This window comes from Pyrus communis, chromosome 5 (assembly GCF_041283825.1).
Source record: "Pyrus communis isolate YQ-2024b chromosome 5, ASM4128382v1, whole genome shotgun sequence".
Classification (NCBI taxonomy): domain Eukaryota; kingdom Viridiplantae; phylum Streptophyta; class Magnoliopsida; order Rosales; family Rosaceae; genus Pyrus; species Pyrus communis.
Genome location: NC_142569.1, coordinates 34021039 through 34038313, shown reverse-complemented (window position 1 = coordinate 34038313; position 17275 = coordinate 34021039). Strand labels below are relative to the sequence as shown.

General features: G+C 40.3%; 1 protein-coding gene, 1 long non-coding RNA gene and 1 pseudogene across 2 annotated transcripts; 2 read left to right on the top strand and 1 right to left on the bottom strand.

Moving 5' to 3' along the window:
* Positions 1-473: 473 nt before the first annotated feature.
* LOC148697208 (uncharacterized) lies at positions 474-6762 on the bottom strand (annotated as a pseudogene).
* A 6277-nt stretch (positions 6763-13039) lies between these two features.
* LOC137733561 (uncharacterized) lies at positions 13040-13936 on the top strand (the record flags this gene model as incomplete). Its single annotated transcript, XM_068472698.2, has 1 exon — positions 13040-13936. A coding segment is annotated over exon 1 (897 nt), but the record flags the coding sequence as incomplete, so codon positions are not given.
* A 15-nt stretch (positions 13937-13951) lies between these two features.
* Positions 13952-14743, top strand: LOC148697207 (uncharacterized). The gene is made up of 2 exons (XR_015962108.1): positions 13952-14129; positions 14450-14743. It is a non-coding gene; the product is annotated as an uncharacterized LOC148697207 (long non-coding RNA).
* The last annotated feature ends 2532 nt before the right edge of the window (positions 14744-17275 follow it).

The window sequence follows — 17275 nt, the reverse complement described above, 5'->3', positions numbered from 1 at the left end:
ATCAGTTGCCCTGGTTCCTACAAGCTCAGGAGCTCCAATGACAAAATCCTTGGCCATCCATGGAACACTGATCACTTGAAGTACTATTACAAGTAGACTCACACTGTACAAGTGTTGAGCTACGGCTATTCGGCATCGTATGTAATGAAGGCCATTTTGCATCAATTCAATAAAGAGGTGATTTAGACAACTTGGTCTTAATTCCCTTACATCCCTATCACTGAAACGCTCAGGTTTGAAGCTTCAACACGAATGCTTACAACATGAAATAAAGTCTAAGTATATATTAACATGACTTATATCCAAACAAGGGATTTATTCAAACATAGCCAAACATTCATCAATGATAGTACAAATACTTGGCAATTAACATCAAAGCACACAGTACAAGGTTACAAACATACACAAATAAAAAACCCTCAACCTTATAACATGGCACATGCCAGACAAACAACAAACTAGTACATCCAGAGTACATGGCATATGCCATACAAACAACAAACTAGTACATTCAAAGTACATGCAGAAAAAGAGGGCACTATAAGTCATCCTCATCTGAGGCCGAACCCCTGACAATATCACTTTGCGTTTCAACCGCATCGTCATCACCACCATCCTCAGTATCTCCAGAACCATCCTCACTCTCCTGAGACTGCTCACTGACACTAGCCTCATTATCAGAGTCATCCTCACTACTAGGATCAACTGCGAGGACGAAGGTTTCACCTCTTTGTCGGTACTCATCCATCTCACCACGGTACTTTCAGATAATGCTTCCATTATCTTAACGCTCAAGGACGACCATCCATTTCCTTTTCTCAAAATTAGCCGCCCGGATGCAGTGAGGTTTAAAAGCATCGTGAAAGGCCTGGGAACCTAAGAACTCCTACACTCCAGCGTCCCCCTCAGTTGGGATACTTTTCTTTAGCTCAGAAACTTCAACCAAGGCACTATCCAACTCCCCTTTAACCTTGGAAACTTCAAGGATAGTTGTCTCCAACTGTTTCCCAGTCCCCTCCAGTTGTTTCTTGAGCATCACGTTCTCACCATTTCGCCTCTTCAAACTTTCAAAGTGTTGATCTTTGAGGTGGATGGCCTCAGCCAAAGCTTTGCTTGTTTTTCTGGCGTCATTCATAAGCTGGTTATTCTCTTTAAACTTTGCCTTGTACCGCTCGACCTCTTGTAATCTGTCGTCATACTTAGTCATGATCTATATGAAAAGATGATCATTACTACCAAGAAAAAGAGGGAAGAAAATAAAGAAATGACAGAATAACACTTACATAAGAAGATAGCCTCATCATTCGGTCACGATCTGATTCATTCTCATCTAGCGGCTCGCCAAGCTCGTCAATAGTAGATCGACGTCCTGCCAGGCAATTATTGACTTACCTAAAACTACTTGGCTGCATGGCAACCTTCAAATCCTTCCAATGGATGCTACCAACCTCTTCCTTATACTTTCTCTTACGGCTGAAGCTAGGGTCACCTTCTTGGTCAGTGAACTCCATGGTTGGAGGAAAGATGGGATCGATGGTAGGAAGAGGAGGCAGCATTCGTCTCTCTTCCCCTGCAACTATGGCAGCAAAACACCCGATAGGCTCAGCTTTAACTCTCTTTGAGGCAGTAATCTTGAGGACCTCATCTTGCGACTTAGGTCTAAGGGCTGGCCTCACTCGGTGTTTACGAGCTCCCTTGTGAAACAAAATGTCATCTATGGGAACTAATATGGGTGTTTTCCCTTTTTTGGTGCTAGTCCCCCATTTCTTACTCACTTTCTCCACTGAAAAAGAAAAATCAAAGTAAATAATGCAACTTTGTAAAAGAAAGAATGAGCGAAATGAAGGATACAACTTACTTGCTCGTCTCTGGCATTCCGACACTAGGGGCTGGAAACTGTACTTTCGAAACAAAGGTCGTAGCTTGCCTAAATGTTTATCCTCCTTAGGCACTCTTAACACCTTCTTTACATCAGCCAGCTCCTATCTGGACAATTTGATGTTGTCTCACGTCACTGCATGAAGGAAAATGTTAGACGCAAGAAGAAATCACAACAAATAGTAAACAATGCGAACAATGGATAAATTACAACCTACAGTCTGGAAGTGAATAAGAACACGTCGCTCAGGTGTGACACCTCTAACATGCTCCTAATCATTATAAAGAAAGCACCACCGATTTTTCCAAGTGCAGTACGCATTTTTCTTACCAAAGACAATACGCTTTCTCTCACTCCGACATTCACACTCGGCATACCCAGGGCATGCTTTCACCGGGCGCATCTTATAGCAGTAGCGCCACTGATGGAAGGAAGGCTCACCTAACCCACATTCCATCCAAATAATATACTTGATCAAGGTATCCCAAAAACTAGTATTGAGTTGCCCAAGCGCATATCCAATGAAAGATAGCATTCATTCCAACCAAGGGTGCAAAAGCAACTTCACCACTAAGGTCAATAATATTTGGGTATAGAACATAACATGACCCTTAGGCGGTTCAGATGGCAATTCTTCATGATGTACCAAACGCATTCCTACACTGCGGGGGATACTATATGATTGCCTTAAGGCCTCAAGCTACCTTTCGCTATTTAACAAGTTTTTCTCTAAAAGGTCCACTGTGAACTCAGAGCGAAATATGGGTATGGTGTCAAAAACAACCCCCTCACCCACTGGCATGAAGGAGGAAGAACCAATATTGGCTAAGGTTTGACAATTGCGAAAATCATCCAACGTTTCCTTGGTACAAGACTCCAACAAAGGCCCTGAAGACTCCAACATTGCAAGCTCAAACCTAGAGCTAGAGCTAGGAGAACCCTCATCACTAAGACTTCCAGACTCTGACATCTACAACAAACAGAAACAAACTCTATCACTACATGAAAGATCAAAACATAAGGAAGTTCCTAGGGCATGAAGAAAAGCTCAACAAGTTCATCATGTTCTTAACCAAATACATGAACACTCAAACAATTCAACAAGAATGAAAGCATGCGATCTAGTGGAGAAGACTACCAACCTGAAGATGGTGCAAAGCAATGCCGGAATCCCTCTCAACTAAAGAACACTCTGTCTTCCAAAATTATTACAAAATGAGCAAATGAAGGCAATGTAAAGAGTGGAGCCTTTTATATAAGTTCAACAGGACCAAAGAAATTCAAAATTCAAATTCAAACCATGAGAAAACCCCACATGAAAGTCTTCAAACTTCCACACAAGCTAGGGAATTTCAAACTTCACATTTTCAGTTCCCCTACTTCGGGAAAAAAAAAAAGGGAACACAGCAACTTCATCAATGGAAGACAACTACAAATCTCAAAAACTTCACACACTCTTGATCAAGATAGTGTGAAGCAAAACCAATTTATGGTGCCAACAAAAGCTTCAACAAATGAAGGGCAACTACAAATGTCAAAAGCCTCACACACTCTTGATCAAGATAATGTGAAGCAAAACCAAGTTATGGTGACCAACACAAAGCTTCAACTACAAAGCTTCACCTACAAAGCTTTAACTCTCAACCACAAAGCTTCACCTACAAAGCTTCAACTCTCAACCACAAAGCTTCACCTAAGCTTCAACCACAAAGCTTCACCTACAAAGCTTCAACTCTCAACCACAAAGCTTCACCTATAAAAGTTCAACCACAAAGCTTTAACTCTCAGCCACAAAGCTTCACCTATAAAGCTTCAACCACAAAGCTTCACCTACAAAACTTCAACTCTCAACCACAAAGCTTCAAATAAAAAGTTTCAACCACAAAGCTTCACCTACAAAGCTTCAACCTTTAACCACAAAGCTTCAACTACAAAGCTTCAACCACAAAGCTTCACCTACAAAGCTTCACCAAATGGAGAGCAACTACAAATGTCAAAAGCTTCACACACTCTTGATGAAGATAGTGTGAAGCTAAATCAAGTTTGGTGTCCTAAAATTGCTTCAACCATTCAAGCTATATACCCAAACAAAAACCCACAACCAATACATCTTACCTATTTACTTATATATGTTTCCAAACATATTATAATAGAGTAAATAACAAGTCAAAGTTTCACATTTAATGGTGAACGAAAGTACAAGAAATCCACCAGTAATGAAGGTGCTACAAAAAATGGAATCTCCCCCAAACTAGAAATCCAACCCAAGCAGCTTCTCTCTCTCTCTCTCTCTCTCTCTCTCTCTCTCTCTCTCTCTCCCTCTTCCGTCCCCTTTTATCTATCAAATTTATGTAACTTCTGCTCTTCTTCAATGGAGCTGAATTTTGGACATCTTATAGTCCTTGAGCAGATGAACAACTTTCAAGAAGGAACAATTTCTGTTTAAGCCACGGAAATTAGAGTATTGAAGCTCCAAACATGACAGTCGGATTTCTGCAGACTTCAAAGCTGCCATAGTGTTTCGAAGATCTGGAAATATTTAACTGTTAGCTTGTTCTGAATTTTTGATATGTTATAGAAGAAAGGATGATAAACAACTTCGATGAAGAAAGTATGTTGATCTGCACAAGAGAAGATGGAGTTTCGAAGCCCATAACGAGTATGACGGATTGACAGAAAAAAATAATAAAAAACAGTCACTTATCATACTTGAATTTCTGGAGTTGTACTGCTCCGATGGATCTCAAATTTGGATATGTTGTAGTTCAGGAGTTAAGGAACAACTTTCATGAAGACAACTTTGCGATTCGAGCTACAAAGGATGGTTTTATATTGAAAATCTACCGCTCCCTCTATGTCAACTCCCTCCTTGACTTCCCCAACTCCAACACCGCGTCAGAGCAGGTCCTCATCCACATTTCCTTCAACATGACTCTGCAGCAATCAGGTTGTTAGCGGAAATGAAAAGCAATTCCACCAAAGAAGGGAAAAGCAAGACAAAAGAAAAACTAAAAGCAGGAAAAAGTAGCAGAAAATACAAAAAAGAAAGTGAACAGTGAAATAATGAGAAAAAGCAAGGGAAATAGGGAAGAAAACACGGTCAAAGGGATGAGACCTTGGGTCTTATTTTTTTTTTTTTTTTTTTTTAGGAAGGTGTGACACAAAAACAAAGCTTCGTTACTTTGATAACATGGCCACTACCAAGACACCTCCCTCAGCAACTATCCTCGCCCGGAGACTTGGGGGACTCCTACCATATACCACTACATCTTGGTACTCGAAAGTTTCGCGACTACTCAGTGACTTGGATTTTTCAAGTCCCCAACCAAGAAATTTTCCTCACTTAGGAAATTAAGGGAGCACTACTTCAACCTACAGGGTTCATCCACGAAGTTTCAACATGCAAACTTCAACAAAATAAAAAATTCAAAGAACTCAATGAATGATGCCTTAGTGTATTTAACACAACACGTTGAATGAAGTAAAGCTTATTTATTGATATCTTCGATAAATTACAAATATGTGCATACACATGAATCAAAACAAACAAACAAACAGGAGGGCGTCTTCACAAAAGTTGCTCAGGAGAAGTCTCAACACTCGGCAAAGCCCCAGAAATAGGAGGCACCAGAGGGTAATTATTTGGAGCCTTAGTACTGGGCAGAACCCCAGAAAGATGAGGCACCAGAGGTTGATCATTTGAAGCTTCAGTATGTGGTACCGTCCCAGAGGACAAAGGCAGTAAATGCCTTTCGAACAAACTCACAAACCTCTGATGATCATTTAAAATCTAACCCTTAGATTCCTATAACTGGTCAAGTTTTCTCTTCATGGTTATAGCATAGCTATGTGTGAGCATGTGCAACTGTTTATTCTCGTGCTTAAATCCTCTGATCTCATGTTTGAGACTTATCACTTTAGCGGCCAATGATTCAACTTGGCGAGTTCGAGTAAATAGGCGCTGCACCATATTAGACACAGAACCTGCACACTAAACACTGAAAGCCAGAGAATCCTTAACAGCCAACTCATCGGACTGTTTGGAAAGTAGTTTGTTGTCTTTGAGAGTGAGAAGATTCTTGGCCACCACCGCAACGGTCATATCATTCTTCATCACATAGTCCCCAATAGTAAGGGGACCAGTAGGAGATAAGAATGATGGGCGCCATATGTTATCCTGAGGAGATATGGCTACCTTTTCCACAGCATTCAAGTCCAAACGACGGTCGGACGGACCAAACATTCTCAGAAAAAATGAAGAAAAAATGAGGTACAATAACTGTCAGAAGTATAAAAATAAGGAAAAAATTCCTACAAGCAGTAACTCTTTGAACGTACTTCTTGAATGCAATTGGTGCCCCTATAAAAGAAAGGGCAACAAAGTCGTTTGTTCAAAAATCAAAGAGACATCACTCTCCGAATTTCGAGAAGTAGATTTCCCTGAGTAAGATTTATTAGCAATCCTCACACGCGACATCAGTTCCTCGGATACCAAGGATAACTTTGCCAAAGAACTCTGACAAAGTTAAGATGCGTAAATTTTGAAAGTCCAACTACCCTACTATTACCCACAAGGGTAAAGGAACAGCACCACTGCTTGATAATTGGAAAATCATTATGTGTGTCAACCTCCGTGCTCCGTGGCAAAGCAGACTTGCAAAAATGCCCAACCTTACTTCACATTCGAGAAAGCACTCCCAACAAGATTGCTTGCTCAGAAATCGAAGAGACACCGCTCTTCGAATCTCGAAGAACCAGATCCCCAACAGGATTGCTTGCTCAGAAATCGAAGAGGCACCATTCCCCGAACTTCGAGAGTCAGATTTCCTTGGATAAAATTTGTCCACAATCCTCACATACAACATCAGCTTTCTGGATACCATAGACCACTTTTTCAAAGTGCTCTGATAAAGTTAAAACACGTGAATCTTGCAGTGGCCACTACGTTGCTCCGACCAAGAAGGGTAAAGGAACAGCATTACTACTCGCTGTTGGGACAATTCCTATATATGTCGACCTCTATCCTCCACAGCCAGGCAGACGTACCAAAAAAAAATGCTCAACCCTTCCTCACATCCGAAAGGACACTCCCAATCTAGCCTCTCGAAATACTCCATTTTCTTCTCCCTCGATAATACCTCTGCCAACCAGCCACATCAGAGCAAGAATATCTCATATCATTAGGGTTGAAAGCAAGAGTATCCTATATCATGCTTTTTCCCTGTCTTTTCCCTTGCTCTTACCTGCAGGACAAAGAGAAAGAATGCAATCAGTCAGAACTTGAAATCAAACTTCTGATCTAGAACTGATTGCCCGGAACCTTTGCCTGGTTGCTTGCCTAGCGTTGTTCTTGAGTACTCATCGTCAACTGTTGTCAAGGTCACGAATTCCTTCGGCAAATACCTCAGAACAGTTGGTACGATATTGGCTCTTTACATTGAAGCTGCAAAGCATGGATGAGTCGCTGAGAAGTAGTGCTCTGAAGGACCATTTAAATGCAAAGGTTGCGCACCATTTCTGCTATACAAAAAATTGAAGTAGAAGGTTCAATGACAAGCTAGAACAGATCGTTACAGCACGACATCTTTCCTGTGGAACCGCACAATCCAGACGAATGAGTCTAAGTCAAATCCAAGCTCGGCATTATTGCTCTAATTGAAGATATCGAGAAGCCTCACAGCCTTTTGCTAGCACCGTCGTCGAAGAACAAAGCCTCACTATACCACATCTACTACTTTGTTAAACAGCAAAAATATCTCATATCATTAGGATCGAACATACTCCAGATTTGACGGACTTGTTTTGGCCCTCAAATTCTGGAGCTGGCTCGCTTCTTTGGAGGAAACCAGAAAACCCTCCAGCCCAGTTCAAGAATACACCTGTGGAAAGTCAAGTACAATAAAGCACGTGCTGATTCGTCCATCTTCTCCAAAAAACAAGAGTACCTCATATCATCTTTTCTCCATGTTTCTTCTCCTTATCCTTATTGTTGAATGAGAAACAAGGAGAATGAGCACAATCAGCCGAAACCCAAAATCAACCTACCGATCTAAGACTTATTGCTTGGAACTCTGATTGCTTACCTTGTTTGTTACCTTCTTCGGCAGATCTCTTCGCTTAGAGACTTGGGGGACTTCTACTATATGGTTTGTATCGCACTTGACTAAACCCGAAACTACAAGTAAGCTTCAAATGAAAATGATACATTATCTTATGCATCAACGCCAACTAAAGATACCACTCCTAGATGAAGGAAAAGTATTTCCAAGAGAAGATGCCACATCTACTTACAGGGCAGAGAAGGCAAGTGAAGGTGACACCACACTTCGGTACTTGGAAGTTTCGTAATTACTCAATGGCTTGGATCTTGCAAGTCCCCAACTAAAAAGCTTCCTTCACTTGGGAACTTAGGGGAGCATTGTTTGTACCATACTTGACCAATCCCGAAACTATTTAGCACCGGTCAACAGTATACCGTCAAGGACCCATAAGACTTTCCCTCCAACCAGAAGGCCAATCACAACGCGACACGTGTTGATATCAGAGGCCAATCACAGCGCAACACGTGTCGATATCAGAGGCCAATCATAACTCGACACGTGTCAATGTTAGAACAAAACTAGAAACTCTCTTCTATAAAAGGGGATCATTCTCCCACAATAATCCCTAATGTCATTTGTACTAAACTATTCACTGGAACTCACTAAAAGAGAGCTTGAACCTATGTATTTGTGTAAACCCTTCACAACTAATGAGAACTCCTCTACTCCATGGACGTAACTAATCTGGGTGAACCACGCTCATCTTGTGTTGTTTGCTTCCCTATCTCTATTCATCTACACACTTATCCACAGTAATGACCAGAGCAATCTAGCGAAGGTCACAAACTTAACACTTTCTGTTGTACCAAAGTCCTCGCCGATTTTGTGCATCAACAGGTACCAGTTTAGGATTGTAGGGTTGAGGATTACACTCTCACTTTAGACTCTAAAATAGAGATTTCGACATTGTTGGGAAACTTAAATTAAGGCGGGTCTCTAAGGACCCGTTTGGTACTCTACTTGAATCCAACTTTTTAAACTTAAAAAAACTTGTTTGGTAGGACTATTTTTAAAAATTGAACTCAAGACTAACTCAAAAATATAGTATATTCTTTAAAAACATAAAAAGTAAGTTTTTAGAGTTTTTAAACTTAAATTCACTCATTTCTTTTCTCTCCCTCCTCCCCTCTCACTCCAAATCTATCTCTCTCTCTCTCTCTCTTTTCTTCTTTCCCTCTCCCCCTTCTCTTTGTTTTTTTACATTTTTCATCTCTCCTCCAATCCGCTCTCTTCATTTTCTCGGTTCTTTCTCTCGGTTCTTTCTCTCACTCCCCTTCCTTTCTATCTCCTCCGATCCTCTCTATTCTTTCTCTTTCCTACAATCATGTCTTACTTTCTTTCCTCCTCTTTCCTCTTTCTCCCTCTCCTGCAACCCTCTTATTTTAGATCTCTTTGTCCAGTTTAAGTTGTAAGATTTAAATTTTTAAATCGCAAACTAATCAAATTTTTGAGTCTTACATAAAATTGTTTTCAAGAAGTGTTCTTAACAAATGTTTTGAGAAATGATAAAAAAAAATCAAATAGGATACCAAACAGGCTCTAATTTTTGTTTATAGCATTATGAACACTCGTGGATAAGGACAAATATATACGAACCATTCCAAACAGCCAAAGAAAATAGTTAAATTTGGAGAAATAAAATTTCTAATTAATTGGTGCAGTACTCATCAACCACAGATAATGCCTCCCCCTCCTGCTGCTGAATTAAAACTTCGCGGGTTGTTGGACTATTTGCTAGCTGGTTTTGTAAGCAGCAGGCTGCGTCACTCTCTTTAGATAAATTTGTATATCACTCTGCGTATCACTATCATGTCAATTCTTTCTGGAAGCTTAACTACCCCCATCGGCCCACTTTATAGCATTATTTAAACTGCCTAGTCCTTTTGGTTTTGGGTAGCAATGGAAGGGAATCGACCTTACGCTAGCATTTGACAATTAAGATAATCCAATATTAACTGTTTGGACTAAACATAGACCGTTGGGCCTGCCCAATGTCCAACACACTAAAGTTTGTCTGAAAGCATAATGGGTATTTAATTTGTGCAGCAAATGAACCATGCATGACCCAAAATTTATTAGTGCTTTATAACATGGCAATCCTGGGCGTCAAAACCCTCTTTCACACAGAAGAAAGAATGCTCGGTTGAGTTTCATAGAGAAAAAAATACTTTCCAATGGCAAGTTCAAAATTTCAAGGGGATAACTGTCGAAAGTTGAAATGTAAGAGACAGGTTGTCCCACATCGATGAAGGATAAAGTTTGTTATGGGTTTATATGATCTTGGGCTATTTTCCATATTTCCAATTGGCTTTATGGTGGAACCCCAATTTCATCATGGTATGAGAGCAAGTTGTTCCTCGTGTGAAAGCCCAAGGACCACACGTGTTCACGCGTCACCCAGTTGTTGTCCACGTGTAGGTTTGAAAATCAACCACACATGTGGGGGTGTGTTGAAAGTTGAAATGTAAGAGACAAGTTGTCTCACATCGGTGAGGGACAAAGTTTGCTATGGGCTTCCACCCTAATTTCATCATAACCTGGGAATCCCATATATATTATGACCTGAATCAAATTGATTCTTTTTTGAATTTTTATACGTGCAAGTCCCTTTACATTAGAGGATATTTTCATATTATTTTGCACATAATTTTATACAATCTCAAGAGCAGTAGATAAGCAGGCGAAAGAACTCGAAAACTACTTCGACGGATTATCCTGAAGAAATATAGGACTTTGTTTCCCTGGTCGATGCATTGACAAGGAGCTATATGAGTGAAAGTCTCATGTATGTTTTTGTAAAGTGGCATTAAGGGCGACTTATTTGTCAGCTTTTCCACTATCACCCTCAAAAAAACCAAACTCTACCTTACATAAGAGAAACAACTCAAAACTAGCTTGATAATGTCCTCCTTACAACTATTCTCGCAGGAAACACCAATTTCTTTCTTCGGAGCCGTTTCTTTTCCTGACACCCTACCCCAGCATGGCATAGCGCTTTCCTTTCAGTTATTTGGAAGAGTCAACTAATTTCTTCCCAAACCTACTAGAGGTTGATTTCTTAGGGAGCCGAGGCGGTGAAGTTCAGCCAATCCATCCTATCTTGGATTCTTTATTTAAGCCCAAAAGGCTTAGCAGGTCAAGTGCGATTGTGTTAATTTCAGGGGGCTAGAAATAAAGAGTATAGTGGAAAGTTTCAGTTTCTGACAGCACAGTTAATAGAGCCGACTGACGGAGCTACAAGTTAAGGTTTATTGAATTCGAATGAGAGGTTCACCACCACATCATTGCATGCAAGGGGAGCTCACTCAATTCGCAAATTGGTCTGACTCTTAACTCGCTTCTAACCCCATATTCAATAGCCCAACCGTAGTGACGTTGGAATGCAAAATCAATTTCACCACAAATGTTTTCAATCATTTTAAAAACACTTTCAAATGAGACATTAATTACCTCTATAGAGAAAAATTACGGTGTAACGTGGCCCTTAATTAAGTTTATGGGAGAGATCCGCCCATAAAAAAGCTTCCCTAAAATGTAATAGGGGTGAATGTAAACTTTTGCAAACACGTTGGAAAAGTGTACGAAGAAAAGTATTGGGGCGATTCGAAAACCAACATGAATTTTTCATTCATGTGGTTCCACATAACCAAACAGATTGATAGCGTTTAAGAAAATGGTGGGTAGTGTAGTAATACTGGACACAATTTGAGGACCAAAGCAATTATTAGTGTTCAACACGCTCTTTCTCTGGATTTTTCAAATCTAACGTGTATGTAGAAACACAAATAGGATGACGTACAATACGTTGTTAAATTTCAGTGTTCTGATACCATGAAGAAAATTGAAATTCTACAATAAATCAATTAACAATACAAAAAGTAACTCAATTTACTTATACGCTTTGACTCTTGCAGCCTTGAACCAGTGTTGGAAAATCATTATTATGTGGAACCGCATGGATGACAAATCCATTTTGGTTTTGTCTAAACATAATAATATTGCATGTGCCTGTACTTGCACAAACGTGTCAAATAAACATTCCTTGGAAACTAAGATTTCTACCTTTGTTCTTATTATATTCTCCTTTTTTCTCATAAATAAAATAAAAAAGAGTCTTAACGCAACACTCTTGATACTATTTATTTTTAATGTTAATAACATATTTACTCTAAAAAGTCACTCCTGGTACTATTCACTTACAACACATTTTTATCCTTTTGGTTAAAACTTAAAGTTTTCAAGCTTTTTAGTTTTCCTTAAAATAAAAGTATCAATCATTAACCAACTACTGCGCAGGAGGAGACTCTTTTGTCCTACGAATTGGTCAAAAAAAATAAAACCCCATACATAGCCAGCCCTTTGCATATATAGAAGTGCTTGTATACTATGCCTGGTTGTTTAAGTCAATATCAACTTGTAGTTTTTAAAGTTATTGTCATCTATCAAGTTTGAATTCGTAACCTTTTTTGGCTAATTAATAAAGTGGAGATCAATAATTCCTTTGGACCAAATTATCATAATTAAGATCATGATCTTCTTTTTACACAAATTGTCTTTAGGATAGTCGAAAGATAATGCAGGTATGAAATAATTAAAGAAAATTAGGATTTAACCTACAAGAGATATTTTTGTCGAATGTATATTACGATCCAAGAGTAAAAATGTGTCTTTGAAAATACTTACAATATATGCTACAAAATTGTAATAGATTTATTGACAATATGGACAGTATGGAAGGGAATATTGCACGTGAAAAGGAATGTTGTATATTCCTTGACAGCTAGACACCACATGGTTTGCTGCTTATTTTTCTCTAGTTGCTGCATCATGGACAGCAAGCACAACACATTGTATTGCATTTGTTTATTGCATGCGTATGTGTGCATGCGTGTATGTAAAATGTGTATAAAACACTGCTGCCGTTGCAGCAGTTTAATAAGAAATAACAACAAGTTGAAACCAAAACTTCAAGATGGTATCAGAGCAGGAACCATAGGGTTCTGCCTCTGTTGTTTATCCTTCTAGCCTGTTCTTCTTCCTCTGTTCATCATTTGTTGTGATGGCAGAAGATATCTCATTTAGTTCTGAGGCTACAAGTTCCTCAACCCTAACACCAGCCAACATGATACACGGGGAGAGCAACCCACGACTGTGCTCCGTGTTGTTGAATGAGTTCAACTACTTGCCATGGTCACGAGCTATATCTCTTGCTCTAGGAGGAAGATCGAAACTAGGGTACGTAAATGGAACCATCAAGCCTCCAGATTCTTCCTCAGCTAACTTTGATGCATGGCACTCAAATGACCAGCTTGTTATGTCCTGGATACTTAACTCGATGGAGCCCAAGTTGTCCGAGATCTTCAGCTACTCAGATTCTTCACACATCTTATGGGAATCGATCAAGGAAATGTACGGCAGTCAACACAATGCTGCCCGTGTGTTTGAACTGAAGAAAAGCCTCGTTGGACTTAAGCAAGGTAATCAAACTTTCATTCAGCATCTTGGAAGCATGAAATCTATGTGGAATGAACTTGATCTATACCGTCCACACACCACTGAATCCGCTGCACTCTTGAAAAGGGCTGATGAAGATAAAGTGTTCCAACTATTGGCAAGCTTGGGAGTTGAGTATGAAGACTTGTGTAGCCACTTACTAATGACTCCTGAGCTACCATCGTTCGTCAACGTGTGTCATGCAGTCCAAAGAGAGGAAACTCGAAGGAAAGTAATGCATGTTGAGCCTCGGTCTAGCCCAGAAGCTAGGGCTTTCACCAGTAACCACAATTTCACTAGTGAAAGGTTTTTTAATGGAAAGAAAGCTAACTGGAAATGCACATACTGCAACACCAAGGGGCACGTACGGGAAAAATGCTGGATTTTACACCCTGAGTTAAAACCTAAGTTTAACAAGGAAGGAAAAATGATCAGGGATGGGAAAGGGTTTACGCCTAAAGCTTTCCAATCTAAAGAGATGTCAAACTTCACCTCAAGCCCTTTCTCCCTGATCAATGAGTTTGCCGCATTTCTCCAAAAGAAGAGTGATATCGCTGAGGGTAACAATGTCACCACGGAAAATTCCACAGAAATGCTTGGAAAATTTGCTGGTTTTTTGGCAAATTCAAACACCACTACATCCGGCAATATCCCAGGTATCATTTGTGCACTTTCCACGGCTCTCAATCTCACACACGATTTTTGGATTGTAGACTCAGGTGCCACTGACCATATAACCAACAACCAAGCTTGTCTACATGAGTTTCAAAAATTACCTAATCCTACTCATGTGTCTGTAGCGAATGGGAAAGGGGAACCAGTCCTAGGAAAAGGAAAAATTAAATTGATGGGGAGTGATGTAGAGTCTACGGCACTATATGTACCCTCATTTCCATTTCAGCTTCTGTCCATAGGAAACATCACACATACTTTGAATTGTCTTGCTAGTTTTTCTCCTCACACAGTTGTGTTTCAGGATCGAGTCACTCAGAAGAAGATTGGTGAGGGTTTTTTCTTAAATGGTCTGTACTACATCTCAAAGGAGTTCAATCAAATTAAGGAACCCATTGCCACCCTAAGCCATGTCCAGAAGCATCAACTTTGGCACCAACGCCTCGCTCATCCCTCCGAACCAGTAATGTCTAAATTATTTCCAAATTATTGTACCAACACACATGAGTGTGAGATCTGTCAAATGTCAAAAGCCACTAGGCTACCTTTTGTACCCTCTAAATCTAGAACCAGTAAACTCTTTGAAGTTGTACACTCAGATATTTGGGGACCTACCCGTGTTGAGTCATTTGATGGGTACAAGTATTTTGTTACATTCATAGATGACTACTCTAGGGTTACCTGGTTATATCTCTTAAAGTCTAAAAGTGAATTTTTTACAGCTTTTCAAGACTTTCATAAGCTAATAACCAACCAATTCTCCTCAAAAATATATACCTTACGGTCAGATAATGGCACCGAGTATACCTCCAATAATCTGTCAAACTACTTGAGCAGTCATGGTATCTTGCATCAAACTAGTTGTGTGGGTACACCACAACAAAATGGTGTTGCCGAACGCAAGAATAGGGATTTATTGGAGAAAACTAGGTCTCTTATGTTTCAGATGCAAGTTCCCAAGAGATTCTGGTCCCAAGCACTCTTCACTGCAGCCTATATCATTAACAGACTTCCCACTCGTGTCCTGAATTCCAAATCACCTTTTGAAGTTATGAAGGGAAGAACTGCTGATTTAACTCATTTCAGGATTTTTGGATGCACTTGTTATGTTCACGTTCAAGCAAATCATCGTGATAAACTCGAACCTCGAGCTATCAAGTGTGTGTTTATGGGGTACTCGAGGTCTCAAAAGGGATACAAATGTTATAACCCACACACTGGGAAGCTGGTTGTTTCTAGGGATGTACGGTTTGATGAACTAGTTCCTTTCTTCAACAATCACTCCCCGAATAGTTCTTAGGGGGAGAGTCTAATGGATATTTTTCCACTACCAACTCTTGCTGAAATCCATACAGACACCCCCCCATACCACCCTATAAGTGATTCCCCAGTTGATGAGATGGTCAGTGAAGATATACCTCGTGCCCCAGCACCAGTTGTTGCCACACAACCAATTGTAGCAGCACCAAAAAGGAACCCAACTCGCGATCGCAATCCTCCTCTACGGCTGCAAGAGTACATCACTTACAGTGCAAGGCATCCCATTTCTGAAGCTCTTACTTATCACAAACTGTCAGCATCTCATGCATCCTTCCTAAGTCAGGTGACAAATAATGTTGAGCCTAAAAACTTTCAAGAAGCAGTATGTATGCCCGTGTGGAGAGAAGCCATGCATAATGAGCTCAAAGCACTGAACGAAAATCAAACCTGGAGTGTGGTAGACCTTCCCAAAGGGAAGAAAGCCGTAGGGAGTAGATGGATTTACAAGACCAAATTCAATTCCAATGGTACCATTGAAAGACACAAGGCACGATTGGTTGCACAGGGGTTCACTCAAACCTACGGTATTGATTACAAGGAGACTTTTGCTCCCGTCGCCAAAATGAACACAGTAAGGGTGTTGTTATCAGTAGCAGTCAACCACGACTGGCCCTTGTTTCAAATGGATGTTAAAAACGCATTTCTTCACGGTGAGCTTCAAGAAGAGGTGTACATGAAGCTACCTCCAGGACACCCTCAAGAATAAGAACCTACCAAAGTCTGCAAGCTTCATAAAGCTATATATGGACTTAAACAGTCTCCTCGAGCTTGGTACGCCAAACTGAGCTCCGTTCTTGAAGTGGCAGGGTTCAAAAGGAGTCATGTTGACTCCTCTCTCTTTGTTCGAAGTGGTGTCCAAGGGAAGCTCATAGTTCTTATATATGTTGACGACCTTATCATCACGGGGGACAACATGGATGAACTCGAGGCTCTTAAAAGGTCGCTTCACCAACAGTTTGCCATTAAAGACTTGGGAACCTTGAAATATTTTCTGGGAATTGAGATGGCTACCTCTTCCAAGGGTTTATTCTTGAATCAAAGGAGGTATGTTCTTGACCTTCTTAAAGAATCACATATGGTCAACTGCAAACCTGCTCGCACCCCACTTGCTAGCAAACTTCAATTGGATGCTCCAGGTAAACCTCTATCAAATCCTAATGTGTATCAACGCATGGTTGGGAAACTCATTTACCTCACTATCACAAGGCCTGATATTGCTTACTCCGTTAGCCTTATCAGTCAGTTTATGCATTCTCCTACATTGGTTCATTGGGAAATTGTCAAGAGAATCCTCCGATATCTCAAGGGTTCGATCGGCAGAGGCATACTCATGCAGAAAAATGAGTCTAATAACATTCTGGCCTATACCGATGCTGACTGGGCTGGTAATTCCCTTGATCGAAAATCCACCACAGGTTTTTGTACCTTTGTAGGTGGAAACCTTGTCACCTGGAAAAGTAAAAAACAAACAGTGGTTGCACGGTCCAGTGCTGAAGCTGAATATCGGGCCATGGCAGCAACAGCTTCTGAACTCATCTGGTTGAAAAGTCTCCTTCTTGATCTTGGCTTCACCAGCAAGGAACCCATGTCCTTATTCTGTGACAACCAGGCTGCAATGCATATTGCATCCAATCCTGTCTTCCATGAACGGACTAAACACATTGAAGTTGACTGCCACTTCATCCGCACTCAAGTTCAATCCAAAGTCATCGAAACTGTGTACACTAGAAGTCATGATCAACTTGCGGACCTTTTCACGAAAGCTCTCGATTTTACACAGTTTCAACGGTTATTGTTCAAGCTTGGATCA